General features: G+C 41.5%; 1 protein-coding gene across 1 annotated transcript in view; it reads left to right on the forward strand.

Moving 5' to 3' along the window:
- LOC133979976 (mannan-binding lectin serine protease 1-like) overlaps window positions 1–18,914 on the forward strand; it is a 27,544-nt gene that overhangs the window by 509 nt on the left and 8,121 nt on the right. Inside the window, 7 exon segments of the mRNA XM_062418530.1 lie at window positions 2,015–2,237; window positions 4,917–5,094; window positions 6,563–6,694; window positions 14,386–14,582; window positions 14,724–14,871; window positions 15,332–15,450; window positions 16,320–16,398. Coding sequence (XP_062274514.1) covers window positions 2,015–2,237; window positions 4,917–5,094; window positions 6,563–6,694; window positions 14,386–14,582; window positions 14,724–14,871; window positions 15,332–15,450; window positions 16,320–16,398 — 1,076 coding nt within the window.

Raw genomic sequence — 18,914 nt, forward strand, 5'->3', positions numbered from 1 at the left:
GCCGATTATTAAATCAATCATCCACTCTTCTGATAATCATTAATCATTTTGAGTCAAAATGATCTGATTCATATTTTTAAATGTGAATATTTTCACAGGAAGGGAGGGAGGAAAGGAGGAAGTGAGGAAGGAAGGAAGGGAGGAAGGAAGGAAGGGAGGGAGGAAGGAAGGAAGGGAGGAAGGAAGGCAGGGAGGAAGGGAAGAAGGAAGGAAGGGAGGGAGGAAGGAAGGAAGGGAGGAAAGGAGGGAGAAGGAAGGGAGGAAGAGAGGAAGGAAGGAAGGAAGGAAGGAAGGAAGGAAGGAAGAAAGGAAGGAAGGAAGGGAGGGAAGGGAGGAAGGGAGGAGAGAGGGAAGAAGGAAGGAAGGGAGGGAGGAAGGGAGGGAGGGAGAAAGGAAAAGAGGAAGGGAAGAAGGAAGGAAAGAAGGACAGAGGAAAGAAGGAAAGGAGGAGGGAAGGAATGAAGGAGGGAGGAAGGAAGGAAGGAATGAAGGAGGGAGGAAAGAAGGAAAGAAGGAACGAAGGAAAGGAGGAAGGTAGGGGGAGGAAAGAAAGAGAGAAGTAGGGAAGGAAAGAAGGAGGAAAAGAAGGAAAGAAGGAGGGAGGGAGGAAGGAAGGAACAGTCAAAACAGACGGGGTCACAAAGGTTAAAGGAGTTAAAATGTGAAAATAAACGTATTAATTATTTTAGAGGATTAAATACTAAATGTACATTTTAACAAACCTGAAGCTGCTTTTAAAACTAGTTTAACTGATTTATTTATTACTGACTCGTGTAATTGAGACATTTGAGAACTCCCTCATAATTTAAAGGTTCTGTTTGGTCCGGATCAGTAATGTAAACTATGATTTATTGAATATATCATTTAAGGATCAAACTCAAGCAGATAATTTCCACTCTGCCTCTGAAATGAGTTTCCTGTGCTGAGTCAGCAGGACTAATGATGAGGTAGCTTCCCTGCAGACATCAAACCATAGACTGTCTATAAAGGACGTAACATCCATGATGTCACCCATTGGTTGGTGGACTGCTGCTCGGAGGCCAATAGTTTCGGATCTGAGCAGCGCCAGTTTGAAAATTTCAGGTGCATGCTGGGAAAAATAAAAACAGGGATTCTACTTATATGGGCATCAGGAGGAGCATGAGGCGCCCTCCTGAACCTGTGAACCAATCAACCTGTCAATCACCACGTAGCGACGCCCTAATGCATACCCTGCTTTATCGTCACATATAAAATCAGGGAGGCCAAAATGTCCCAAATGAACATCATACTGCATTGAAGAAGGCTTTAAACTAGCGATTGAGGGAGGAAGGAAGGAAGGGAGGAAGAAGGAAGGAAAAGAGGGATGAAGGAAGGAAGGGAGGAAAAAGGAAGGAAAGGAGGGAGGAAGGAAGGAAGGGAGGAAGAAGGAAGGAAAATAGGGAGGAAGAAGGAAGGAAAGAAGGGAGGAAGAAGGAAGGAAAGGACAGAGGAATGAATGAAGGAAGGAAGGAAGGAAGGAAGGAAGGAAGGAAAGAAGGAAAGAGAAGGAGCAAAGGAGGGAGGGAGAAAGGAAAAGAGGAATGGAGGAAGGAAGGAAGCTAGGGGGGAGGAAAGAAAGAGAGAAGGAGGGAGGGAGGAAAGAAGGAGGGAGGGAGGAAGGAAGGAAGAAAGGAAGGAGAGAAGGAAGGAAAGAAGGAGGGAGGGAGGAAAGAAGGAGGGAGGGAGGAAGGAAGGATAGAAGGAACAAAGAAAGGGGGATGGAGGAAGGAAAGAAGGAACGGAGGAAAGAAGGAACAGTCAAAACAGACGGGGTCAATTTGAAAACGTTTACTGAGGTTAGAAATCAAGTGAGAAGTTGGTGAATTCTCCATTGACTTGTATAGAGACGGAAGTCCTTTTGACACCTAAACGGTCGCCCCCTGGTGGCCTTTTGATAGAATGCAGTTTTAAGTTACTTCCTCGTTGGACTCATTTCAGAGGACCAGAACGCTCCGCCTGCATCAAACCTAATCTCCATGTTCTCATCCCGCAGGTTCTTCTTTCTCTCGCTGGTTTTCGGCTTCGTGGTCGACGGTCAGCTGTTCTCTGCGTCAGAAATGTACGGCAGCCTGCAGTCGCCGAACTTCCCGGAGCCGTATCCCCGGGAGACGGAGCTGCGCTGGAACGTCAGCGTTCCCGACGGCTTCCAGATCAAACTGTACTTCAGCCACTTTGACCTGGAGCCGTCGTACCTGTGTGAATATGACTACGTCAAGGTAAGAGGCATTGCATCATGGGTACTCTTATGTCATCATCATCATCATCATCATTGTTTCTTTTTCAGTTCAACCTTAACCTTCATTTCGTCCTCCCGGGCCAAATTGACCCCGTCTGTTTTGACTGTTCCTTCCTTACTTCCTTCCTTCCTTCCTTCCTCCCTTCCTCCTTCTTTCCTTCCTTCCTTCTTTCCTTCCTCCCTCCCTACTTCTTTCCTTCCTTCCTTCCTCCGTCCCTGCCTTCTTCTTTCCTTCCTCCCTCCCTCCTTCTTTCCTTCTTTTCCTCCTTCTTTCCTTCCTTCCCTCCTTCCTTCCTCCCTCCTTCTCTCTTTCTTTCCTCCCCCTACCTTCCTCCTTTCCTTCTTTCCTCTGTCCTTCTTTCCGTCCTTCCTCCTTTCCTCTTTTCCTTTCTCCCTCCCTCCTCCCTTCCTTCCTTTCCTTCCTTCTTTCCTTTCCTCCCTTCCTTCCTTCCCTCCCTCCTTCCATCCTTCTTCCTTCCTCCCTTCCTTCTTCCTCCCTTCCTTCTTTCCTTCTTTCCTTTCTTCCTTCCTTGCTGTTTTCATCTGGTTGTAATCTGAAAACTCACCTTATCATATTTAACGTGAACTCTGAAAGCAGCTCTTACTACGCTGTTTTACTTTTAAAGCAACACGTTACATTTTCAACCATGTGATGATGTCATCCTTCCTGTTAGTGAACACTGCAGTGACAACACCTTGTTTACATGGTTGTGTTAACGTTGTGTTAACGTGAATGTTGTGTGAAGCTTCACTGAACGTGGAGAAACGTGAGGTTTGCTGGCAACAGTTTCTCAACCAAACTGTGAATCCATCTAAACTCAGTTTCATTTTATTTTCATGATTTCCGTTTTATATGTTACAGTTCTTGGCGTCTGACTGAAGTCTAACATTAATAACCAGCACAGACTTTTTGAAGGGCAGGGGCGAAAAGAAAAAAAAAGGGCACATACAGCGCGTTCTCGCCACTGAAGCACTTTAGCGCATGTTTTTCAACAATTGGCCCATGAGGGGGGACAACCGCCCCCCCCTGCCCCCCCCTTGTGCACACCACTGTTAGAAACTGATAAAAAGCAAACATGAAAGCAAATATATGTCAATAAAACACTTTAATGCCACTGAAGTGACTCTGCTTCAGCTGAAAGACTCAACACACTGCTACACACACACACACACATTCATATTCAAATGGTGTCACTGGGCACCGTGGCAACCGGCAGCTGCAACACAAAAGAGGCCAGCTGACTGCCTTCCCATAATGCACTGCTCTCTGCTCTGTGTGCGGCTAAAAGTCTGAATCAAGTGACCCGACCGGAAGTTCCCACAGTTTGCTGGGGACCCTGAAGGCAGCACGTCAACAGGGCGGCTCTCAGACGCTTTAAAGAGTCAGACGTGTCCATAGCAACCACCTGGAAACCATTTAGTTACAGACTACCCAACCATCACCTAGCAACCACATAGCAACACCCGTCAGAGTCAGTAAAACTTAATTGTCCATCACACAGCAGTGGAGTGAAAAACAGACATATATCATCACAGGAGCTTCGCCAAGGAACCATAGCAACCACCCTAGCAACCAAAAAGCACTGTCTTTATTCCACTTATTTATTTCTGTTTAAACAAATGACATGAGGCGGTTACAGTCTCTATAATGATTGTGACTCTTTTATCTTTTTGATATTGAGTTGCTGTCCAATAAAGAACAGATGAATATATTTTAAGGAGTAAAATAAAATAAAATAAAATAAAATAAGACGTATGATGAAATGACTGAGTGAAGAGAATCACCAGTTTTCTGCTGTTTTAATGTTTTTTTGTTAAAGAAGCTGCTGAGAGGCGATGGGTACTAATGAGATGATATGGTCTGTTCTCACACACACACACACACACACACACACACACACACACACACACACACACACACACACACACACACACACACACACACACACACACACACACACACTATAAGCCTGTTAACCTGCTGCTAACTGAATGAACCCACAAACACTCACTTTGTCTGTCTTTGTTTTAGTGTGACCGACCGATTCAACTGTGTGTGTGTGTGTGTGTGTGTGTGTGTGTGTGTGTGTGTGTGTATGTGTATGTGTATGTGTGTGTGTGTGTGTGTGTGTGTGTGTGTGTATGTGTGTGTGACCGGCTGTTCATTGACACTCAGTGTAAACTGCTGGTGAATGTCAGATAAGAGCCTGCAGTGAATGTTAAAACACTTTGCTGAATGTGAAGCTTCATTATCAGGGAGGAGAGCTTTGAGCAGTCATCAACTTTTAAGCTGTTGCAGCTCTTCAGCCTTTGATAATTGGGTTGTTTTATATAAGTATTTTTAAAATGTTCCTTATTTAATGTTTACTTAACCTTCTTCCTTCAATAAAAGTTGCTCATTTTGCTGTTGGAAGTCACCCAGACCTAAAGAGATATTGTATGGTGCTCTGTTAAAAGCCTAAAAGACTATTTAATTATTATTTAGTCATTATGAATGAATTAAAATTAATTCAACTTAATTTTTCATGTCCTTTAGATTTTGGGAAGTTAAAGATTTTTCTCTTCTCTAATGTTCAGTCCCAGCTGCAGAGATTTGACTCTTCCCTGTCTGTTGAAGTGATTCCTGATGTTGTGTTGTGTATATTAAACCTTCGTCCAGGTGGAGGCGGAGGGGGAGGTGCTGGCGTTGTTCTGTGGACGGGAGGACACGGACACGGAGGCGGTGCCGGCTCAGCAGGTCATCACCTCCCCCAGGAACTCCCTGAGCATCTTCTTCTCCTCAGACTTCTCCAACGAGGAGCGATACTCCGGATTCATGGCTCACTACAGCGCTGTGGGTGAGAAGCGTTAAACTATAAATACACACAAACATCCAGTACGTCAAACTTTACATTTTACATATGAAATATATAACAATCACATATGCTGGTTGTTCACGTACATAAAGGTTATTATAACGGCTTTACAGGAGATCAGGGGGCTCTGTAACCTAGCAACCACATGACAACACCTTAGTGTCACTTTGACACCAAACAGTCGGACTCAACAGAATTTAAACTTTATTGTCCATCTTAAACTGACAGAAATATGTTTTAGAAATAAAAACGCAGCACACACAGGGTTAAAAACACAAATATGCACATCATCCTTGCAACCAACTAGCAACCACCTAGCAACCACAAAGCACAAACAGCCTAGAAACCACCTACCAACACCATGCTGAACACCTGCAGCAGTGCATATAGCAACAGCTGCCTAGTAACACCATAGCAACCATCACCTACCAACACTATGCTGAACACCTGCAGCAGTCACATAGCAACAGCTGCCTAGTAACACCATAGCAACCATGACCTACCAACACCATGCTGAACACCTACAGCAGTCACATAGCAACAGCTGCCTAGTAACACCATAGCAACCATCACCTACCAACACCATGCTGAACACCTACAGCAGTCACATAGCAACAACTGCCTAGAAACACCATAGCAACCATGACCTACCAACACCATGCTGAACACCTACAGCAGTCACATAGCAACAGCTGCCTAGTAACACCATAGCAACCATCACCTACCAACACCATGCTGAACACCTACAGCAGTCACATAGCAACAACTGCCTAGAAACACCATAGCAACCATGACCTACCAACACCATGCTGAACACCTACAGCAGTCACATAGCAACAGCTGCCTAGTAACACCATAGCAACCATGACCTACCAAGACCATGCTGAACACCTGCAGCAACCACATAGCAACAGCTGCCTAGTAACACCATAGCAACCATCACCTACCAACACCATGCTGAACATCTGCAGCAGTCACATAGCAACAGCTGCCTAGTAACACCATAGCAACCATGACCTACCAACACCATGCTGAACACCTGCAGCAGTTACATAGCAACAGCTGCCTAGTAACACCATAGCAACAATCACCTACCAACCATTACCATAGCGACTACGCCTGTCTGTATGTGTGATGCTGCTGATACTGTGAGTCGAGGCTTGTTATCACACTGTACTCAAAACTTCCTCGCACTCTGATCATGTGCTTATTGTGAATCGCATAGCAACAACCTGGTATCACCATGGCAACCTCCACTTACCTGCACTCTAGCAGTCAGCTGGAACCAGAGAATATTTGGTAGTTTTGTGTCATAACGACCAAAATCACGATTTAAATTGTTGCCGATTAGTTTTGTGTTGATCAACTAATTGATTGACAGATCCGAACCTCATCATCTCTCTCCTTTCCTTACTTCTTTACGTCTGACTTGTCTCTGTCTCTGTTTCAGACGTAGACGAGTGCAGAGACCAAAGTGACGAGGATCTGATCTGTGATCATTTCTGTCACAACTACATTGGAGGATACTACTGCTCCTGTCGCTATGGTTACCTGCTGCACTCTGACAACCGCACCTGCAGAGGTGAGTCTGAGCTGAGATGCCTTAAATGTTGTGAATGTGATAAGATGCTTTAAAGGTGCAGTCTGTAGAGTTGAGTGGCATCTAGTGGAACATACTCGGCAGAAATGAAATATAATACTCATAAGTATGTTTTAATTAGTGTTTAATCACCTGAAAATAAGAATAGTTGTGTTTTCATCATTCGGTTTGTTGCAAACTGCAACCACACCACTAGATGCCACTAAATCCTACACACTGGTCCTTTTAGTGTTTTTAAGCCAGAAAATCAAAAATAGACCAAAGTGCTGCTAGTGCCTCCTACAGGCTGCAGATTTCATTACAGCCTCAATGTTTTAATCATTTATTTATTCTTATAAATAGTGGAGCTAAAAAAGTTTGTCCTGATGGTGGCGCTACAGGAAAGGCCCCTTAAGGAAAATATTTGTGTAGAACCAAAGTGTGGTAAAAACAGAACAGATCACATCTTCACCCTCAGCACCCTGAGTGACGACCAAACAAAAAAAAAGATTCTCCTACTCTGTTGGTTATCATTTTTTGTTTGATCCAATTTGGCACGAGGGTCTGCACAAACTGTTGGAGGTGGTGTTGAGGGGACAAACCTTTGACATCTCTGTCAGGATTGGAAAAAAACACAAAGCCTTCTTTCCCTAAAGCTGGGGGCTCAGTCAGGGATGCAGCTTGAGTCAGTCTGACCCTCTTCCTCTGCAGAGCCTCATCAGCCAGCACACACTGAAGTCAGATCAAACTGTTTGCAGATGATCTGCTGCTCTTTTCTCCATCCAAAGATGAGCTTCAACAGCACAGGGAATCAAACCAAGTCAAACGTTATGATAAGACACAACCTTTAAAACCAAATATGAATTCTTTCTAGAAACCGTTGTTCTAAAACATACAAACACCTACCTCACCTTAACATCAGCCGCACAGGTAACTTGACCTGAGAGGCGAGAAGGGTATTTATCATCAAAGCTGGGCAATTTAAACCTGGCTTAAAATATTGGGCCTATTTCCCTTCATGACTGCGAAGTCAGGGGTCTCCTCACCAACTAAGATTCTGCAAATCTCCAAATTATCCACGTCCGATGGAAAACTCTAAATAATGCATACAGAGCAGAATAAGGACGATACCCACTAATTATAAAAATTAAAAAGAGAGCATTTGTAGCGGCTTAATGCAAACACCTTAAACTGTAGTTGGAATTAGGTCAAAGGTCAGTGGTGTAACTAGATGTATCTCTCATGTGATTTTTAGATGAACCGGTGACACTTTCTGTCTCTAGGATGATTTATTCTGTGTTTGGAGTAGAGTGATTGATCTGTTCATTGTCCTGGCGCGTGACTGATGTGTGATACTCTACGACTATATAAGAAGAGCTAACTGAGAGAACTGGCTCTCAGTTGTAGACGCCCAACTGAAGTGTGACTGATTGCCTACTAGCAGGTGTATTAAAGATCCAGAAAGACATTCGCTTGTTTGTGAGTCTATCCTCACAGAAATTTCCAGCGTAGCATTAAAATGTTATAATCGCCTAAAAGAAAGTGACCTCACCTACAGATGCCCCCCCCCCCCAACACACACACACACACACACACACACACACACACACACACACACACACACACACACACACACACACACACACACACACACACACACACAGAAACAACATTAGACTGAACCAAACAAAAAGAAAGAGCACACTGGAACAGAGAACACTCAGCAGCAGATTATTTGACCACTGGACCGATTCAAAGGAAATCCTTGAGTATGTACAGACTGAAGACAGAGCCCCCCCCCCCCCCAGCTCCCCAAACCCCCTCCCGCTGCACACAGCAGGAGGTGCAAACCCAGCTGCACTTTTCAACCACCTGCCAACTGCACCAAGACACCAGAGACATCAGATTACAACCACCCAGAAAGACTTTCAGATCATGGCTGATAACAATATGCTGGAACACAGCAGGAAGATCAGACCATTCACACTCTGCTGATCTCCATATAAGGGTCAGTGACTAATAAGTGTTGGTAAGATGATGAATTCATAAATCAGTTAAACTAGTTTTAAAAGCAGCATCAGGTTTGTTAAAATGTACATTTAGTATTTTTGTTGGTTTTATATCATTTGAAATGACATTTGCACCATTTTTTTACCAAAAGTAAGACTGAATGCTCATGGAAATGTCAAATGGTGTAACCACAAAAGAATGATACATATTACATATTTTATCACCTACAGTGTATTTAAGTGGACTTATACTAAAGAAAGAACAATAAGTTAGAGGAGAAGGAAAGAAAGAGGAGGAAGATAAAGAAGGAAGAAGAGAAAGAAAGAAAGAAAGAAAGATAAATGAGGAAGAAGAGAAAGAAAGGAGTAAGAGAAGAAAGAAAAAGTAAGAAAGATAAAGGAGGAAGAGAAAGAAAGAAAGGAGTAAGAGAAGAAAGAAAAAGTAAGAAAGATAAAGGAGGAAGAGAAAGAAAGAAAGGAGGAAGAGGAGAAAGCAAGAAAGAGAAAGAAAGAACAAGTAGGAGAAAGAAAGAGAAAGAACACAAAGTTGGAGGAGGAGAGAAAGAGAGATAAACAAGGAAGAGGAGAAAGAAAGGAGTACGAGTAAAGGGAAAGAACAAGTAGGAGAAAGATAGAAAGAAAGAAATAAAGGAGGAAGAGGAGAAGGAAAGAAAGAAAGAAAGATAAAAGAGGAAAAGAGAAAGAAAGAAAGAAATAAGATAAAGAGAGAAAGAAAGAAAGAAAGAGAAAAAGAAAGAAAGAAAGAAAGAAAGAAGTAAAGCAGCAGGTTCCTGATCTCCATGGTAACCAGAGTAAATGTAATATTTAGAACAATTGTATTCCATTACCTTTATTTAATATAAAGTTATAATGTAAGATCATGCCAAACTAGTTGATATGGTGTTTTATTGACTATTTACTGTTTTTAAGCAAGTTTTTATGGTTACACCACTTAGACATTTTTGCCATAATCCTCTAATATATTCTCTCAAAATAGATTAAAAGCAGAAATTTGATGCTGGGTCCACAAAAAAAGAATGTGTGCAAGTTATTCATACGTTTATTTTCACATTTTAACCCTTTAAATTTAAACTAAACCACATGGACACTAATAAACATCACTGACCCAAAAACATTAAAGCAGCAAAAAGTTGAATTATTTGGTACAAAGTTTTTATGATTGACCCAGATATAAATACACACAGAACAAATATCTTTAAATACATTCATAAAAAAAAGAACTTTGTTTATTTTACGTTTGTTTATTTATCTTTCTTGCTTTAGCAGCCTAAAAGTCTGTTTCCTATTCCTTTAAAGCTCCTTTGGATTGAGGTGAATGTGATGTTTGTATAAAACCACTGCAGTGAAACATGTTACAAAGGCGTTTCGTTATGGTTGGAAACTGTGACTTGTTGACAGCAGACTGTAATCAGGATCAAGCTGCTGGAATTCAAATCTCCCCTGAAACACAGTTCAACACAGAGACGTTTAAGCTCATTACATCCGAAAAGCTCCAACACACAGTCTGAGAGTTTAAGTGAAATCAAAAGAAACGCACAGGGTCAACTTACATCCACTTTAACATACTACAACATAACACACCGATCAGCCTAATACTGTGTACGCCCCCATCGTGCCACCAGCTCTGACCCATCGATGCGTAGACTCAAAAGACCTTTATAAGAGTCCTCTGGTATGTGGCACCAAGACGTCCACAGCAGATCCTTTAAGTCCTGTGAGTGGTGAGGTGGGGCCTCCGTGGATCCGATTTGTGTTTCTACAGATGCTCGATCAGATTGAGATGCGGGGAATTTGGAGGCTGAGGCGACACTTTGAACTCAGGGAAGTTTCATTGTGTGTAACAGTTTTAATTCACACCTGGAAGCTGCCCAGTACGACCCATAGACTGTATATAAGAAATGGACGTAACATCCGTGACGTCACCCATTGGTTTGTGGACTGCTGCTCGGAGGCCAATAGTTTCGGATCTGAGCAGCGCCATCTTGAAAATTACAGGTGCATGCTGGGAAAAATAAAAACAGGGATTCTACTTATATGGGCATCAGGAGGAGCAAGAGGACTGAGCGGGGGAGGTTGCGAGGGCTGGATCTACCACAGTCTACACCGGCAACCTGGTGATGCTAACCAAGTTAGCTGTTACGACTATAACCACAAAAACTCCGGAGAAAACTGTCGGTGTGAAACAAGTTCACGGCTATTTCCTGCAGTCTATCTGTCCGCGCTCATGAACCTGTGAACCATCAACCTGTCTATCACGACGTAGCCACGCCCTAATGCATACCCTGCTTTATCGTCACATATAAAATCAGGGAGGCCAAAATGTCCCAAATGAACATCATACTGCATTGAAGAAGGCTTTAAACTAGCGATTGAGACCATAAACACATTTTGAAAACGTTTACTGAGGTTAGAAATCAAGTGAGAAGTTGGTGAATTCTCCATTGACTTGTATAGAGTCCCAGTCACAAGCTTGCCTCTCTAACCTGTAGGACGCTGCTGCCACCGCTTGGTCTGCTAACAATGGTGTTCAAAGGTTTCTCAAAACACGTAGAGAATATGTCACACTGCCTCCAACGGCTTCCAGTAACGCATCCTGCTGCCATCTTCTTCTCCAGGTTACAGCATGCATCAATGAACCTTTGACACTCATGACCCTGCACAGGCTCACTCATTGTCCTTCTTTTAATCTCTTTTCGTGGTTATTAACCACTGAATACCACGACGACCCCACCTGACCTGCTGTTTAAGATGCGCTGATCCAGTCATCTAGCTATCACAGTTTGTACCGTCAAAGTCCTTTAGTTCCTTTCTTTCTGCTTCCAACAACTTCAAGAACTATTGAAAATGTTTCCTGATCTCCATGGTAACCAGAGTAAATGTAATATTTAGAACAATTGTATTCCATTACCTTTATTTAATATAAAGTTATAATGTAAGATCATGCCAAACTAGTTGATATGGTGTTTTATTGACTATTTACTGTTTTTAAGCAAGTTGAATTATTTGGTACAAAGTTTTTATGGTTACACCACTTAGACATTTTTGCCATAATCCTCTAATATATTCTCTCAAAATGGATTAAAAGCAGAAGTTATTCATACGTTTATGTTCACATTTTAACCCTTTAAAACCACATAAAAACATCATTGACCCAAATGTGTTTTTGTGTTTGTGGCACAAAATATGTGAGGAAGGAATTAAAATTCAACCAAATATCATCGGATTCACCAGCACATGTTGTGCCCTTAAACAGGGAAAATAGTGAGGGAAGAGGGATGAATAAACACACACTCTGCTCTTGCCTTCACTCGTCTGTATTGAATCTTAATTATATACAGTACAACCAAATTCACACATTTTCCCAGTATGAATACACTCAGTCTCAGGACCACAGTTTCCATGACTAAGTTATCCTCTATGGTTTTCTAAATAATGTAAATTATATTTTTAACCAGCATAGACTGCAACTTACATGAAATACATTTACCTTTTTAACTTATGTATTTTAGCTAACACATAAACTGACTTGTTACAGTAATAAAATACCATTTTTAAGCATCTTACAGAAAATACCTCTGTGACAAACTCAAATATAGAAAATGGCGGAACAACAGTCAGGCGCTAAAGCGAGGCAGTAACAGTAGCTAGCTTACACAGTGACGAAGTTAGCCAGAAACTCTTTGACAACATAAAAGTACAAAATTCACCTCTTTCTCTCACAATGAACAACCATGACAAAATAACAATTATTAACAACGTGTGTCACTAAATTTATAGTGCTTTGTGTACGGTAATTACCTTAAACAGGGAAAATAGTGAGGGAAGAGGGATGAATAAACACACACTCTGCTCTTGCCTTCACTCGTCTGTATTGAATGAGGAAGAGTAGCGCGATTCCCCCTACTGAAGCCCTGAGGCATTACCAATAGATCGACGCATAATCAACCCAGACAAAGAACACACACAATGAAATAACAATGAAATAATGTGTTAAGAAAGTCGAACACAATGCATAACGCTGAAAAGGAATCAAATTATGTTTCTGGAAAATCAAATTATTTTAAAATTCTTAACTACCACACACAGATAATGCAGCTTATAGTTCTCCTGTGTGTGTGTGTGTGTGTGTGTGTGTGTGTGTGTGTGTGTGTGTGTGTGTGTGTGTGTGTGTGTGTGTGTGTGTGTGTGTGTGTGGACTACAACCTCTGTCTGACTGATAGTGGCTCCTGATTGGCAGTAAATATTTACATGTTCGGCATGTTTCTGTGTGGAGGAGGAGGAGGCACACACACACACACACACACACACACACACACACACACACACACACACACATACACACATACACACACAGGTTATTGAACCTATTGATCAGATGTGAAGCAGCAGCATTCCTCCACATTTGACCTCTTGAGTTTTTTCTCTGGATGTAAACATGAACAGTCCACTACATGAAACACTGTCAGAGGATATAAAACAGATTCAGTGTGAAGTAAAATTCCGCTTTTTTCTTTCTTCCCCACCAGATAAGATCATCTTTCTATGTTTGTATGAAACAGAGATGTTGTCATAGAGACTAAAATAACAGAAAATATTCACATTTAAGAAGCTGAATCAGAGAATTTTGACTCTTTTTAAAAAAAAGAATGTCTCAAAACATTCAATCGATAATGATAAGCTTGCATAGTTACTGATCATTTAACAGTTGGCAACTTGTTGATTAATCGTTGGAGCTCTAGTCTTAATTTCGCCTCCTTTTAAAGAGTCTCTCCGGTCATAGTTAAAGATTTATAAAAACTCTACTTTGAATTTGTGAAATCTTCTCCTTCATGTAAAAACATATCTCAAGTTTCCACATCACACTTGTATAATTTGAATAAGTCTACTAGACCATGATTGGCTCAAATGTTGTGATGTCATAAACTCTGCAGGTTTAAACTGAGATTACAGGAGAGCAAAACAAACTGCGCACAGAGAAAAGAGCAACATCACACTCAGTAAGAACAGCAGCTTGTGATGTGACAACCGACCCTGTTCAAGTCGAAGTCAAAGTGTCTTTATTGTCATTATATTGTGAACAATACAACGAAATTAAAAGTGCTGCTCTGTTAGGTGCCACAAATAGTACTCAATCACAGATCATACATACATAATAAATAAATAAAATAAATAAAAAATAAAATAAGATCAGTCAATAAAAACAAGAATATTGCACGTGGAGAAGAAGAATCAATTTCAGTTATTGTATTGCACGGAAGGAGAAATGCTTTACTTGTGTTATTTGAGTCCGTTCAGGGTGCGTATTGCTGTAGGAAAAAAGCTGTGATTGAATCTGGTAGTCCGGGTTTTGAGTGATCTGTAGCGCCTCCCAGAGGGCAGAAGGTGGAACAGGTGGTGACCAGGATGCGTACAGTCTGTGGTGATGGCTGAGGCCCTGCTGAGATAGCGGCTACTGGCGATGTCATCAAGGGAGAGGAGAGAACAGCCGATGATTTTTTGGGCAGTTTTTATTACCCTCTGCAGAACAGCCAGCATGCCAGACTGTGATGCAGTATACCAGTATGCTTTCAATGGCCGAACGGTAGAATACCATCAGCAGCTGTGTATTTAGACCTGTTCTCCCCTTCCAGAGAGGCTTAAAGTGACTTTACTGTGTGTGTTCAGTGGAGTGCAGTGACGGTGTGTTCAGGCAACGCTCCGGTGTTCTCAGCAGCGTGGACTTCCCGTCTCCGTATCCAAAGAGCTCCGAGTGTCTGTACTTGATCCAGGTGGAGGCGGGCTTCAGGATCCGCCTTCAGTTTGACCCCAACTTCGACGTGGAGGATCATCCCGATGTCAGCTGTCCGTACGACTACGTTAAGGTCAGGACAGCACACACACACACACACACACACACACACACACACACACATGATCTGTAATCAATACTAATCAATAACGTGTGTGTGTGTGTGTGTGTGTGTGTGTGTGTGTGTGTGTGTGTGTGTGTGTGTGTGTGTTAGATCAAAGCAGGCAGCAGTGAGTTTGGTCCTTTCTGTGGTGATCGATCTCCAGGACTGATCGACACCGACAGCAACATCGTCCACATCTTTTTCCACAGCGACAACTCAGGAGAAAACCTCGGCTGGAGACTCACATACACATCTATAGGTTAATGTACACACTCACAACTACACACACACACACACACACACACACACACACACACACACACACACGCACACACACATCTATAGGTTAATGTACACACTCACAACTACACACACACTCACAACTACACACACACACACACACACGCACACATCTATAGGTTAATGTACACATTCACAACTACACACATACTCATCTATAGGTTAATGTACACACTTACAACTATACACATACTCATCTATAGGTTAATGTACACACTCACAACTACACACACACACACATACACATCTATAGGTTAATGTACACACTCACAACTACACACATACTCATCTATAGGTTAATGTACACACTCACAACTATACACATACTCATCTATAGGTTAATGTACACACTCACAACTACACACACACACACACACACTTAAAGAGACATAAAGCATGCTTTTATTTTGTCTTGACAGGAAGTCAGTGTCCGGTACCTGAGAATCCGCCCAACGCCTTGCTGACCCCCGTCCAATCAGAATACTCCTTCAAAGACCACATCCTGTTCACCTGTGAGGCCGGTTACAGACTGCTGAAGGTGAGACAGTGTGTAAGAGGTTAGACAAAGTTTATTATCACAGTCCGTGCTGTCGCACTCTAGTGGCTCTAACGTGCATCACTCCTCAGATTTAGTATTGTGTGAACCAGGCGGGGAGTTCTGGTCCTCTGAAATGAGGCCAACGCAGAAGTGACTTAAAACTGCATTCTATCAAAAGGCCACCAGGGGGCGACCGTTTTGGTGTCAAAAGGACTTCCGTCTCTATACAAGTCAATGGAGAATTCACCAACTTCTCACTTGATTTCTAACCTCAGTAAACGTTTTCAAAATGTGTTTATGGTCTCAATCGCTAGTTTAAAGCCTTCTTCAATGCAGTATGATGTTCATTTGGGACATTTTGGCCTCCCTGATTTTATATGTGACGATAAAGCAGGGTATGCATTAGGGCGTGGCTACGTGGTGATTGACAGGTTGATTGGTTCACAGGTTCAGGAGCGCGGACAGATAGACTGCAGGAAATAGCCGTGAACTTGTTTCACACCGACAGTTTTCTCCGGAATTTTGTGGTTATAGTCGTAACAGCTAACTTGGTTAGTTGGTATGCATTAGGGCGTGGCTACGTGGTGATTGACAGGTTGATTGGTTCACAGGTTCAGGAGGGCGCCTCATGCTCCTCCTGATGCCCATATAAGTAGAATCCCTGTTTTTATTTTCCCAGCATGCACCGCAAATTTTCAAGATGGCGCTGCTCAGATCCGATACTATTGGCCTCCGAGCAGCAGTCCACAAACCAATGGGTGACGTCACAGATGTTACGTCCATTTCTTATATACAGTTTATGGTGATGATCTGGATGTTTGTGATGTCTTACAGCTCATTGTGTTGTTGTTGTTGTGTCTGTGCTTCAGGACGATCAATATCTGGATCATTATCAGATCAGCTGTCAGTCTGATGGACAGTGGAGCAGCAGTCCTCCTCTCTGCCAAAGTAAGAACAAACTCTGTCTCTTCTCTGTTTGACACTGAACTGAAGCTCTGCATTAAATCAGGACAACATGAATAATAATATTGTAAATAATTAAACACAGTTTAACACAGCGGATTAACCTTTAAGATCTGCACTCGCTTACGTCACTCACTTTTTCTGGAAGTTCATTATTTTCACATTTTTAATTAATATTACTGCAAATTAGGGATGTCCGATATTATCGGCCGATATTCACTTAAAAATGTAATATCGGGGAGTATCGATATCAGGTTTTTATAACCGATATTTGTTCTGTAGGCTTCAGCATTTCCGAGCCTGCATGAACGCAGCATGGGACATTTACCGGCGCGCTCTTGATGACGTATAACAACAACACGCTAGACTTGTGGGTTGTAACCGTGGCTAACCGTGGCTAACAAGTTCATAGCGTCCACCGCCATGTACACGAACACACAAACAGAAGGTTTACTTCCTCGTTGTCATTTTCTCTGTTATGTTTTTGGCGAGTCGCCTCTGTGACGTCACCGTCAGAGTCCGGTGGGTCCTATCTGGGTCCTATCTGGGTCCTACTCTGCTGGAGACACAACAGCTGAGAGGAATTTGCAATGACTGCAAAGCAGCATAATAAATATGGCAGTGCCATGTTGGCACTTTTTTCCATAACTTAAGTTGAAGTTGTTCTCTTATGTTGCACAGACAGTGTTTACATGTGGAAAGCCATGTTGCATTTATGTTTGCATCCAGTGGAGCATCACAATAAAATTAGGCATAGTGTGTTAATTCAACAGTAGGAGATATGTTATGTTGTTACCTAATAGTTTTGGTGTAAAAAGCCTGCAAATATCGGTATCGGGTGATATCGGTATCGGAAATTAAGAGTTGGGGAATATCGGAATATCGAATATCGGCAGAAAAGTCAATATCGAGCATCCCTACTGCAAATAAATAAACTAAATTAAAACCAGCCAATCACATTACATCTATGAATCAACCAGTCAGCACATGGCAGATGTCACGTCTTCCGACAGTCTCATATTTACATATTTACATATTTACAGGACTTTCCCGCTCTTTCTCTCTCTCTCTCTCTCTCTTTCTCTCTCTCTCTCTCTCTCTCTCTCTCTCTCTCTCTCTTTGTGTCTTTGTGTCTCCGTAGAAACAGACTCGGGGAGGAGGCGGCGGTCTCTGTCCAGCATCTTAACCAATCACAGTTTAGATTAGTGACACACTGACTGCCGAGCGATGAGACGCTGCTGCTTTAAACATAACTCTTCTTTCTTTTTTTACATAGTTTTAATTATTTTTTAATAAAACAAATCAAAACCAGAGTCTGCAGTCGTGTGTCTCTGTTAAACAATATAAAGCTGATGTGTAAATCATATTCATATCAAAAACAATAATCTATTATCGATAAATGATTATATGTGATCAAAGATAAATTAATTGATTGATCTGCTGCCTCCGAGCTTCTGACTGAACGGTCGGATCATGACGAGGTACGACTTCAATATTACGTTTTCATTTTCATGTAACGTCATCAGCATCTATGAGTCAGTGACTAATAAGTGTTGGTAAGATGATGAATTCATAAATCAGTTTGAAATGACATTTGTACCATTTTTTTTTACCAAAAGTAAGACTGAATGCTCCTGAAAATGTCAAATGGTGTAACCACAAAATAATGATAAATATTACATATTAGAAGAAAGAAAGAGAGAAAGCAGTGAGGTTCCTGATCTCCATGGTAACCAGAGTAAATGTAATATTTAGAACAATTGTATTCCATTACCTTTATTTAATATAAAGTTATAATGTAAGATCATGCCAAACTAGTTGATATGGTGTTTTATTGAGAATTTACTGTTTTTAAGCAAGTTGAATTATTTGGTACAAAGTTTTTATGGTTACACCACTTAGACATTTTTGCCATAATCCTCTAATATATTCTCTCAAAATAGATTAAAAGCAGAAATTTGATGCTGGGTCCACAAAAAAAGAATGTGTGAAGTTATTCATACGTTTATTTTCACATTTTAACCCTTTAAATTTAAACTAAACCACATGGACACTAATAAACATCACTGACCCAAAAACATTAAAGCAGCAAAACATCATGGAGGACAGAAGTCACTGACCCTTATACTCACCAATCATAAATCATAACTTAAATAAATCATAAATCATCACATTTCATCATTTCATAACTCATTTAGCTGCAGCTGTTGTTAGAGATTAAACTTTTGGAAAGAAAAAAACTGAGGAAAAAAAGTTGAAAGTGTTCAATGTCATGAAACTTCCGGCAAAACATATTTACAAAGCCAGAAAGTATTAAAAAGAAAATTATATTATTTTTATTTTATGTAGAAAGCAAAAAAGTTACAAAGTGGAAGGAAGGAAGGAAGGAAGGAAGGAAGGAAGGAAGTGAGGAAAGAAGTATGGAAGGAGGAGGGAACAAAGAAAGAGGGAAGATGGGGAAGAACGAAGGAAAAATTAAAGAAAGAGGAAGGAAGGAAGGA

Source organism: Scomber scombrus, chromosome 5 (genome assembly GCF_963691925.1).
Source record: "Scomber scombrus chromosome 5, fScoSco1.1, whole genome shotgun sequence".
In the NCBI taxonomy this organism is placed as follows: Eukaryota; Metazoa; Chordata; class Actinopteri; order Scombriformes; family Scombridae; genus Scomber; species Scomber scombrus.